The following is a 12,152-nucleotide window of genomic DNA, read 5'->3' on the forward strand; positions in this document are numbered from 1 at the left end:
TGTGCGTAAATCTGAGGCTGTGCAAATCAAGCAAAGATTGAATGAATTTATAGGCATAGTTGGTTCTTTGGCGGGGACCGATATTTTTGGTTATGGAGCTTAAACTATACGCTATGATATAAATCGCCTGCGGTGTTACGTATGTGTACCAGCAATGGTACGTATATGTACATATATATATATGTACCAACGATGATATGAACCACCGCCATGCATGTTTGAAAACAGATTCCAACAAACAATAAAATATATATATATATATATATATATATATATATATATATATATTGATAATAAAAGGAAAGATGAGTGAAGAGGTAAGGAATTACCGATTGGGTTTTAGAGACGAGAAATTATAAACGATCGACAAAAGTATGAGCACGACTTAGGGATTAATTAAACGATGAATGGCTATGATGATATTAAACAATTAGGTTAGGTTTTATTTGTGGATTGAGATAAATTACATATATATAAACCCTTTATCAATAAAAGAAAAACAAATTCATCAAATTTTATGATTGGTAGATTTAAAAAAATCTTGATCAAATTTGACTATTCATCACTTCAAAATTCAAACAGCAAATGAATGAAAGTGTGTTACTTGCTATATATTATTGTACAAAATATTTTGTGATTTGAATTTTTTTATTAAATCGAGTAACAAAAATAATGAATAAAATAAAAAAAAATCATTAAGATTAATAATTTGAAAAAAAAAAAACTTTACAACTTTTAATGACTTTTTTCACCATAGGGCTTGTGAGTTTCACATGAGGCCACGGGAAGGAATTACCAGTTACATCAAATTTGCAAGATTCAGTATTCAAAGTTTTATTAGGTATATTCTTCCAATAATTCATATGTTAAATTTTTACTCTAATTATAAGAAATCAAAATTAAAAAATTATGCCAACATTAACGGGCTAAATGGTAGCACCTCCTTTCCTTTTGTAGAAACTAATAATTATGATCAAACAAAATTAGGAAATTATAAACTAGTACTCAAATTTTTAAGCAGACAATATACCGAATCAAATAAGCAAATTAGGAAATCGCATCATCCAAAGTTGTGTGATTAGTATGTCGTCAATTATAATCAAACATGGAAATTAACATATATAATATAAAGGAGGGAATTGTGTTGTACCGGTTAATAAAAAGCTAAGGAATAGGGAAGAATAAGTTTTAGAAACAAAATTAAAGAACAGATGCATGTGTAATCGGAGAAGGAAGAAGGCAAATAGCAATTAGGTTATGTAGCCAGGAGTCGAAGAATTGATATGCAATGGCTTATGTGTTTTATAATCAATTACTTACCGAGTTTAGACTGGGAAGGTTGGTACAGGTTTAACTTTGTTAATTTTTCTTTGTTAGCTCTATCGTGTAACTTTGTTACATTGTTGGGGGTGGGAGTGGGGGTGGGGGTGGGGTGGGGGGGGGGGTTAAGCAATTAAAATCGAAGCACATATCTCCTTTTGATGAACGACCCAAAAATTCAATAATAATATTTTTTAGATTTTGAGACGTTGTAACACAAATTGACAAAAAAATCATACATCATATGCTAGGGGTTTACTTGATTTATAAAATAAAGCTTTCTTTGTTACTATATGCTGTTATATTTTTCAGGGACAAATTCACCTGATTCTTTACACATTATATCATACATGAGTCAGTGTGCTCCCAACATCCTGTTGGGTGTTTTTTATTTGAAAACTTTCACAAGAGGTGGTTACTTTTCCTTTACTTTTGGGAATACAAAGTCCTACACAACAAGAACCCTAACCCACCGATCGCCAACGCTGCAATAATCGGAACTCCAATCGACTCGATCTCGGTGAATCGGTTGGTCTTGTCTGACCGGTCAACGTGGTCCTTTTCGGTCACATAATCACGTAACAGGTTACTTAAGTTGTCCAGTTGATGCATTAGTTGGCGTTGTCCCCTTGCGATTAACAGCACCTGTTTCAAGAAAATTTTAAATATTTGAATAAAAACGACTGAAAATTGGCGTTTGCTCGTCTGGCCCGTTTCAACTGAAGTATATTTGACCCGTTTGAGATTTAACATGACCCAAATTGACCTCATTAATATGTTAATGTGTTGCAACTGTCATATTTGACTGCAAGAAAAGCTAAGGAAATTGGAAAAAGTAGAGTTTTGACTTTTGACCCATTTCAACCCAAGTAGATTTGACCCGTTTAAGATTTAACATCAACACAAGTAGATTTGACCCATTTCAACGCAAGTGGATTTGACCCGTTTACGGCTTAACATCAAGCCAGATAGATTTAACCCATTTCAACCCAAGTAGATTTGCCCGTTTGAGATTTAACATCAACCCAAATAGATTTGACCCATTTGAGATATAGAAAATACTCATTTTTTTTTCTAATAAAATGATTTTAAAGACTGTATGCACTGAAAATAGACTTTTGTCCATTTGATCCATTTCAACTCAAGTAGATTTGACCTGTTTGAAATTTAACATCAACCCAAGTCGAGTTGACCCGCTAGATATATAAAATACTCCTTTTTTTTTAATAAAAATAATTTAAAGATTGTATGCGCTGACAATAGACCTTCGCCCATTTGAACCATTTCAACCCAAGTAGATTTGACCGTTTGGGATAGATTTGACCGATTTGTGATACATAACATGACAAGCAAATGAAATTGGAGAAAAGATGAATGGTGCACCTCTTCCATGAGGGGGGTCTCTCGTGCCAACTGGTGAGAAGAAGCGGAATTAGGCAGTAGTTGACCAGTCAATGACCCGTTTCCTAAACCAGTCATGAACAATGAAGTTGCAGAGCCGTTGCAAGATTCCGCCTGGCCTGCCATGTTTTGAAGGCTCGGTACTTTTCTTTGTGAAAATTTTGATGTCAGCTCTTCAATTCGAGTAGTAAAATCATCCATCCTTTCATTTAGAGTTGAAATTTGTTCTGATAAGTGAGTAATCACTCCCTATAATAACCAAACCGAGTGCTAAATAATGGGAAATAATTAAACCAAAATAAAAATTAGAAATAAAAAGAGATATGGTGGCTTTACTTGGTTTACAACCGTTGCTGGTGAATCTGGGGTCCTCCCATCAAATCGCTTACTATTAATGGAAAGTTTTGTCAACTTTGATAAATTCTTTTCACGGGTTGAAAATGAGTGAGCACCACCCCTGTTCATTTATAACTCACATTTAAAAACCTAGCAAATCAAAGATGCTTAACGGGTCCTAAAATTAAAACTTAAAAATATGTCTATAAAACAATTACATTTAAGTTTACAACATTCGATGTCAATTTCAATTTTAGTTTTTAAATTTTGATATACAATCCCCAATCATCATAAGTTATGACATAATAACACATTTAAAAAAATTAAAAAAATGAAACAGGTCAACCTACGAACCCACTCGTTTAGTTCAACGTGTCCGTGGGTTAGACCCAAACCCACATAAGACTAAAATCCCAAAGCCTCAAATTTTGTGCTAGGTACGGGTTGTGTTTCTATGTCCTGCTAGAAATTCACACTTCTAGCCAAATGGGCAGGTTGGGTCAAAATGGGTATTTGACTGATATGAGTCAGGTTAACCCAAAAACTTTTTACCAAAATTTTGAATAGAAATTATATCGTTTCCCCAATAGTTTTATGAACAAAACAATTATGCACAATTGGGTCTGATTTTCGAGTTCCAACTCGTTTGACCAAAAGGTCAAAATTGCCATTGATGCATACCTGTTAAGGTATTTGGATCTTCTATCAGCAGAAGCACGCGATAAAGCTTCTTTAGGGCTTGAAACCAAATCATCATCTATACTGAGTTTTGTTTTTAGATCATCTGGCAACGCCTGTAAGATTATTATTTGACCAAATCAAGACCATAATAAACAACCACTTATTTAATGTTTGCTATGAAATAATATAAAAACATACCATCACATCGTTTACAGCTTTTTCTAACTGTATTTGTTCTATGTAGGTTCTAGGAACATATGTACCATCTAACTCCAACTGCTCTGCAATATATTTCACATACAAACGATCTCTTCCTTGCACCTTTTAGCCAATTGGATTATACCAAATTAAAATGAGGGAATTAAAAATTAGGATATCGGGCAATTTCATATATGCCCCTAAAAACTTGTATTATATAATATTTACTCAATTGAAAAGTGTAATATCAAGTATATCCATTCAAGATAAATAAAATGCCATATTTTGATAATGGCCATTATATCCTTATTTTCACATTACACCCCAAACTCACATGATGCAAATTTTACAGAAAGGGTATAAATGTCATAAATTTGCAAATGATATACTTGACATTCTGTTCGATAAAAAATATGATATTATCCCAAGTTTGAAGGGGATATGTGAAATTAACTAGGGATGTAAACGAGCCAAGTTGCTTAAGGTCGGCTCTCTAAAATCTCGAGCTTCATTTATTGAGCTCAAGCTGGCTCGCGAGCCTAAACAAGACTATTATTTATATGATTTCTATTTAATAAATTTAATTTACATTTATATGACAATAATTAATTAATTATTACATATAATTATGATAATAACAACTAAATAATACATATATATTATCTATATATAAACTTTTAACTTTTAACATATACAAAAAGTAATTTCAAAAAGTATATAAAAATTTTATATATAAAGCAAGAGCCGAGCTAAAGCTTGAAGAAGCTACTGACAAGCCGAGCTCGAGCTCGAGCGCCCATAAGTTAAACGAGCCGGGCTCAAGCTTATGCGATCTCAGGCTTGGCTCATCTCGTTTGCACCCCTAAAATTATCCCTTATTATTTAAATGACAAGATGGTGCTTAAATAATATACCTGTACATAGGTGCGGTTGAGTTGCTCTAACCAATCGGTTTTCACACACACCTTTTCATCAAAGAAAACATGGCTGCTTCTTTTGAGTATGGCAGCAATTGTGTACCCTAATGCCATTAGCCCGCCAAGAAGACGTACGCTCACTTCAAAGGTGATTCTGGGTGATATAATGAACGGGCTATCCGTCACCCACTCCTAAAAATGCAATATAACACATGTAAATCTATCTATTACATAACATGATTCTGATAAAATGTTAGGTGGAAGCTTTAGATTACAAACGAGCTCAACATGGGTAAAATAAAGGTCTGTTATTGTAATAAATTAATTTTTGTAATGATATGTTAACATTAATTATTTAATGCTTTAACTTTTGGTCGGTCATTGGTCACCGGCCAACCAAACCCAATCAGAACCAACAAATTGTCTATTTTGACCCGTTAACCCCTTTTGCTACATCTAATAAAGATGCATACCTCAAACATAAGGTTTTAATAATTTAGTTTTTGTAATAATATATAAAAACGATCAACCAAACCCAATCAGAACCACCAAACTGTCTATCTTGACCCGTTAACCCCTTCCGCTACATCTAATAAGAATGCATGCCTCAAACATAAGGCTGTAACAATTTAGTTTTTGTAATTATATATAAAACATTATTTATTTATAACTTTTATTTATGGTGGGTCAGCGGTTGATCCAACCCAATCTGACAAGAAGTTGTCCATTTTGACCCGTTAAAATCCCTTTTGCTAAATCTAATAAAGGTGCATAACTCAAACATAAGGTTGAAATAATTTAGTTTTTGTAATCATGAGTACAGCATCAATTGTTTAAAGTTTGATGAGGGTCAACCCGACCCAGCCATTTAAACCCGTTAATCCGTTTTGCTACCTCTAATAAAGATACATACCTCAAACATAAAGCTGTAATAATTTAATTTTTGTAAACATATGTATAACATTAATTATTTATAGCTTTTATTTTTGGAACCCCATCCGACAACAAATTATCCATTTCGACCTGTTAATCCATGCCTCAAACATAAGGTTATAATAATGTAATTTTTGTAATCATATGTAAACATTAATTACTTATAGTTTCACGGTGGGTCAACCCAACTCGGACAAAAAACTTGACCATCTTGACCTGTTAATCCATTTTGCATACCTCAAACATAAGGTTGTACTTGCCATCACGGTTCCTCATCCTGAGATACGATTGACAAGCTTCCGGATCCTCGCCAGGTGGCAGAAGATATATATCATAAGTTTCTTCTTTTCTTTCTTCATGTTCTGGAGATAGAACCGCCTTCAATTGCTCTGGGGTCACAGTCTTTTTAGACTACAGTAAAAACATAAACAAATATTAATTAATTTTAAAACAAGTTTCCTTTTAACAAAAATTAAAGATCAGATAATTAACCTTCAGAATATAACTCGGATTCTGGAATCCAGAGAACGGATTGAACTTGTTGATAATCTTTATATGTGCAGTTTGTAGATCTGGCTCGATAAAAGCTTTGTACATAGGATATACCTGTAAATGTATATTATGATTAACCCAGTAGTGACATTTTTGACCCATTTACTTGTAAACGGGCCAATTTAAAAACGGATCACAAAAAGAAAAATAGTTCGAAGGGTAACAGGCCAAAAGGTTGAAATTGATATATGCTTTGTGAAAACCAATAATATGTTTGTAACTGTAACTAACACGTTAACATTATCCAAGTAGGGGATGGAGAATACAGTTTCAGAGATTTGATGAATAATTTCTTCAGGTTCTTGTCCAACGCGTTGAATGTCTCTCAAAACCCGTTTGACCAGGTCAAAGTGTACCCCACCAGTGACGGAGACACGGAGATCTAAAAGTGGTCTTAGTTTTTCACTGAGTGCATAAATCCCTTCAATAATCACTATGCGAGACGAAGGAACCTCAACTGTTCTGTTATACATAATACAACTAGAATAAATAGAGACACAAATATATAGATATTCGTGTGTGTGTAATGGATCATTAGTAAATAGTAACCTGTAACCAACTCTTGAACTTGTTTTAAAATCATAAATTGGAACTTGAACGGGTCTCCCTTCTTTAAGGCCATGTATGTTTTCAAGCAATGTGTCATAATCTGTCAGCCTTGGATCTGCAATCAAGCAAACAAGGGTCAAAGTCAAAACGTATCGTATCTACATATTTTAACATCAACGAGGACTTTTAACCACAGTTACCAAACTGACTCTCTTTTTCTCACAATATCATCTTTTCTGCCCATTTTATTAATTAGTTATTAGCCAATCAGAATTTGTTAGATATCTAGATTATGATCAATGCGTATCAAATAATCACTTCGAGTTTCAAAACGCACATCCAAACAACCTGTAATAGGATTAATTAGTAATTACAATTACTGAGTACGCTTAATGTTGTAAACGAACTGAAACTTCTGCAAACCGTTTGGTGGGAAGTTCGTTTACATCCGTCCATTTAATAAATAATAAATGAACGAACATGAAAAGAGGTCATGCTCGTGAACGTTCAGTAATGTGTTCGTTCATTTTGCATTCGCTCATGTTTGTTCGTTGACGTTCATTAATGCCCGTTCATTTACATTCGTTCATGTTTATTTCTTTACGCGTCATTAAAGGTATTTTAAATTATTTAATTATTAGTTTATTACGTATTAAAAGATTATTATGTCAAGTACTAAACTTTATATTTATTTTGGGTTATTTTGTGTAATGCTTGAGTTTAAGAATGTTGATATATAATTTTCTAATAAATATATATGTTTGTTTGGGTTCGTTTGTGTTCATTTTTTTTGTTTTATAGAATTAATGAATGAACACGAACAAAATCATTTCCTTCATGGACTGTCCATGTGTCCGATAAATGCTTAATGCACAAATATGAACAAGGACTCTGTCGGTTTGGTTCGTTTTCAAAACTAAATCATGGAAGAATAAATCAAGACTAATTACCATCAAAATTGCCATCAACAATACGAGTTGCATCATTGTAATTATCCATTGTTATGACAGCAATGCTGGGCATAAAATTGAGAACTTTATCTGTAAACACAGTTTTTCCAGCCCCAGATGGTCCAGCTACACCAACCAATAGAATCCCCTCATTCTTTTGAACCAATAACTGGCATGCTCTAATCACTACAAAGAAACCCTTCTCAAACGATAGAGTATCTTGAATCGGTGCAATCTCATAACGTGATGAATCTTTCTTTTTAACCAATTGAACTTGATCTCTTAACAAACCAGACCGCCTTCTAGGTGACTCAATCATGGAAGAATTGTCTTGAGACATGTTTAACACGTAGATTTATGCTGCAAAAGAAATTTTTTTAAAAATTTTAGCAGCATGAAAACTAGCTATATAATAATGAAAACCTTGTAAGATATTTTGTAAATTTAATCAACTATATATGTGTATAGTGAAAATAATTACAAGGAAACCTACTCTAATCACATTTCATCCTAATTATGGTATGAATAATTACAATAAACCCTAATTAATATCCCCTAACACTACTTTTTGATTGAATTGTTAAGGTGAAACCGAATCGGTAGCACACCGACTAGCGATTATGCAGTAGTAAATAATCAACTGTATATATAGATACAATTAGGATGACTAAAAAGTAAAAAGGAAGCCTAATCTGATCATATATCCGTCCTAATTATGATATAGATAATTACAATATATCCATCCTAGCATTAGTTTTGATTGAATTGCACATATAATTTGGAACAGGCATATGAGTGTTTAGATGCTGAAATAATAATGAGATTAAAACTGGAAATTGGAAATAGTATTTGATCTACCTTACAAATTAGCCTGCAGTAAAATAAAAAGCCCTAGAATTCCAGAAACTCGAAAACTAATAAAATTTAACCTAATTTTGAAGCAGTGAGTGAAACGAATAATAATTGAACAGGAATTAAAGTGAAGGATCGCACAGAGAAGTAGCAAAGCACGCAATTGAAGCAAAATAATGATAAAAAGTTGTAGGATAATATTAGTATAAGAAGAAGGAACCTGAATAGCAGATGAAGGATTTGTTGAGCTGAGAGAAGAATAATGAAGAATGTAAAGGAGTGATCTAGAACTTGAAGAATAAGCGTGTGGGGTTGAAGAGAGACAGGTGGTGAGAAGACAAGTTTGTTATGGGCAGGTCAGAAGGCAGTTGAATAGTGTGACTCAAAAGCTGGATGTTGATGGAACAACATATTATTATCATTCTGCGGCAGCCAAATTATTAGTAGTAGCTGGATTATAATAATTCAAATTATTTCGGATATTCTTTTCTCTCTCTTTGATGATTCCTGTATTATAATAATCTAAATCCTAGCTAACTGACGTAACCTAATAGTAAATAACGATCTTATACGTTTGCGATCTCTGATAGTGATGGGTAGATCAAACCCACCACCTTATATTTCAAGAAAACCATGACGGTTAAGGCTCATTACGATAAAAAAGTGTACCAACGTATTTGATCTGCAACGGTCATATTCAACATATACTATTTGAAATGACAGGCCTCACATATCGTAGAGCCGTCATTTGGTGGCATATGGTGGTCAAATTGGCGTAGCATGAGATGGTTGGATATGTCATTACTAATGAAGGATCGTAAATTTTTTACATTAGTTCCCAGGGCAGACCATAAGGGGGCGGGGTGGTCGACCGCCCCTGACTAGACACTCTGCTATGTTCGAATTATATATATATATATTTAAATTATTTTTACGTAAACAAATATGTAATTTTAATATTTAAACGCAACTACACAATCACTAGTTTTGTGTAGCAGTAAATGTACCAAAAGGTTGTTTGTTTAAATCTCATGAAACACAATTTTTTTAACAACCCAAATCATAACCATGTAAGCCCATTTAAAAGTTTAAATATATATAAAAAAAAACAAAAAAAAACCCTTTACTTAAGGCCTAAATCATTATTTTGCCTTTAAACCCCCCACCCCCCAAAAAAAAAGAATAATACATAATAGAGATGGCCCTGTTAATTCCGCCACTTCAAATGACGAAACAACTTTGAATTTTTCAACCCATTAAACAAAGCTGACATGCTTTGTTAACTTTTATGATCCGTCATTACTAATGTCACCACCTAAATTTAATCTCAAAATTTTCTATTTTGAAAAAAATTCTCACTCATGATATGAATCTATGATAGTTAAAAAAAGGCTCAGGGTTATACACACGGAAGGTTATTCACTCACCATGAAAGCCTATACGACTCGTATATGCTCTATACGAGTCGTATAAATGCATAGTCAAGTCATTTTCGTTTATGAGTGTTAAGTTTTATTCTCTTGTACCGTATAGCCCCTATACGAGCCGTATAGGACTATACTACTCGTATAGAGGCTGTTTGACTAGTATAGGTTTTTTTTGGATAACATTAAGATTACTTTAAATATTAAATATAAATTTGAGTTGGTTATAAACTAGAAACATGTTATTTAAAAGTAAATATTTTGCTCCATACCAATCAAACAACTTTCTATATAAGATCATAAATCATCAGACAAATCTATCATGTTTTAGGCTTATATCCGAATATTACAATCAGCCAAACAACTTTTCGTATAATCTTATCAAGCAACACACAAATCTTTAATGCCTGGAGCATGAAAAACTTATACCTAGCATGTACGGGTCGTATATCATCTATACAGCTCGTATAAACCAGAAAATAATTATAAATTTCCTGTCAAAGTACGGGCTCATGCTATCTATAGAGTCGTATAACCCTATACGGTTCGTATAGGTCAAATGATGTAAGTGGGCTATACGAGCCAGAAAACCTATACGGCTCGTATAAATTGTAAAAAGTTGTCGCACTGTCACTTCCGTACGAATGTCAATAACTTACGGACTCAACGCCTTAACCAATTCCACTGCCGAATCTGCTTCCTTTAATTGATCACGCCATAATTCAAGTGAAGGTTAGTGCTGATTATTATGTTAATGCTGTTTCCTTGCTGTCCAAATGTTCGTGGCCCGCTGGCTCAAAAATAGCTCCAATTTAAACAAGCCGGCTCGAGCCATGGTTGGCTCGGCTCGTTTAGATTAAACCATAAATTTTAATAAATGATAAAAATAATAATAAATTTAATAAATGAAAATAGCTACATGAGATCGCTCGCTAAAAGTTCGAATCGACCCTAGCTTAAATGAGCTCGACTCTAAATATAAGCTTAGGTTGGTAATTCAGTAAATGAACTGAATATGCAGTGAACTGTTAGGTGGTAAGTCCGTTTGTTTAATAAACGAACATGAACAAAAAGCCTTGCTCATTTAGTTTAACGAACGAGCATGAACACTTGTATTGTTTGTGCATTTATGTTTGCGAACGTTCGTTTACCTTGGTTCATTTAAGTTTATGTTTGTTCAAGTTCGTTCGTTAATATTTCATTAAAAACTTTTAAGCTCATTACAATATAATTTAGTTTTAATAACTTTCTAGGCCCAACACTAACTTTCTAGGCCCAACACATTGTTGTTCGCATTTACTTTTAATTGGTTTTAGCTCAGTTTTGTTCATTCATTTATGTTTATTCGTTTACATTTGTGAACCTTTTGTTTATTCTGTTAATGAACGAAAGTTAACGAACACGAACATGTTCATTTTCTTAGCGAACAAACACGAACATGCTCCGTTCGTGTTCATTTGGTTTATTTACATCATTGCATGCCTGCTTATCAAGCTCGAGCTGGGCTCGCAAGCCTAAAGTAGCCTATTATTTATATAGTTTTTTTCTTTAATGTATTAAATTTCTATTCATATAATACTTATTATGTATATAATTATGATATAAATAACCAAATAATATACATCATGTTATATCATAACTAAAATATATAAAATTAATAATTAGTTTATATAAATAAATTATAAATAATAAACGAGCTACTCACGAGCCAAGAGCGAGCTTTCGAAATAGAGCTCAAAACAAGCCGAGCTTGAGATCTAGCAAGTTAAACGAGCCAAGCTCGAACTATTCGTGCTTAGGCTCGGCTACTTCACACCCCTAACAAAATTTGATGTCATGTATACATTTGACATCTATGTGCGACTTAGCCATGCATTTATATATAACAGGTATGGTGTTTCTCCATTTGAGTATGCGCTCGGGGAGTCAGGAGGAAGCTCGCAGTTGGCGGTTATAAATGCAGATATAAAGTGGCCAACAACTACCACGGAACCACCGTATCCTGAACTGCTTCATCAGTTTGTGTCATGAATGCTGCA

At 33.4% G+C, this 12,152-nt stretch overlaps 1 protein-coding gene across 1 annotated transcript; it reads right to left on the reverse strand.

Annotated features, from left to right (window-relative positions):
• Positions 1-1,557: 1,557 nt before the first annotated feature.
• On the reverse strand, positions 1,558-8,232 carry LOC143554165 (inorganic pyrophosphatase TTM1-like). Its single transcript, XM_077044005.1, has 11 exons — positions 7,838-8,232; positions 6,888-7,002; positions 6,605-6,800; positions 6,279-6,392; positions 6,024-6,197; positions 4,851-5,045; positions 3,937-4,059; positions 3,739-3,851; positions 3,058-3,178; positions 2,704-2,970; positions 1,558-1,965 (listed from the first exon to the last, which is right to left on the reverse strand). The coding sequence occupies exons 1-11, from the start codon at positions 8,175-8,177 to the stop codon at positions 1,747-1,749; spliced, it is 1,977 nt and encodes a 658-aa protein (XP_076900120.1). The 5' UTR covers positions 8,178-8,232; the 3' UTR covers positions 1,558-1,746.
• Between the last annotated feature and the right edge of the window lie 3,920 nt (positions 8,233-12,152).

Source organism: Bidens hawaiensis, unplaced genomic scaffold, assembly GCF_021521415.1.
Source record: "Bidens hawaiensis isolate Kalapana, Puna unplaced genomic scaffold, B.hawaiensis_p1.1 tig00001032_1, whole genome shotgun sequence".
NCBI lineage: Eukaryota > Viridiplantae > Streptophyta > Magnoliopsida > Asterales > Asteraceae > Bidens > Bidens hawaiensis.

Coding starts and splice junctions, on each gene's coding strand:
- LOC143554165 (XM_077044005.1), bottom strand. CDS start 8,177: ATGTCTCAAGACAATTCTTCCATGATTGAGTCACCTAGAAGGCGGTCT. Junction 7,003..7,837: donor TGTTGATGGCAATTTTGATG/GTAATTAGTCTT, acceptor GCTTGATTGCAG/ATCCAAGGCTGACAGATTAT. Junction 3,179..3,738: donor AGATCCAAATACCTTAACAG/GTATGCATCAAT, acceptor ATAAATGAACAG/GGGTGGTGCTCACTCATTTT.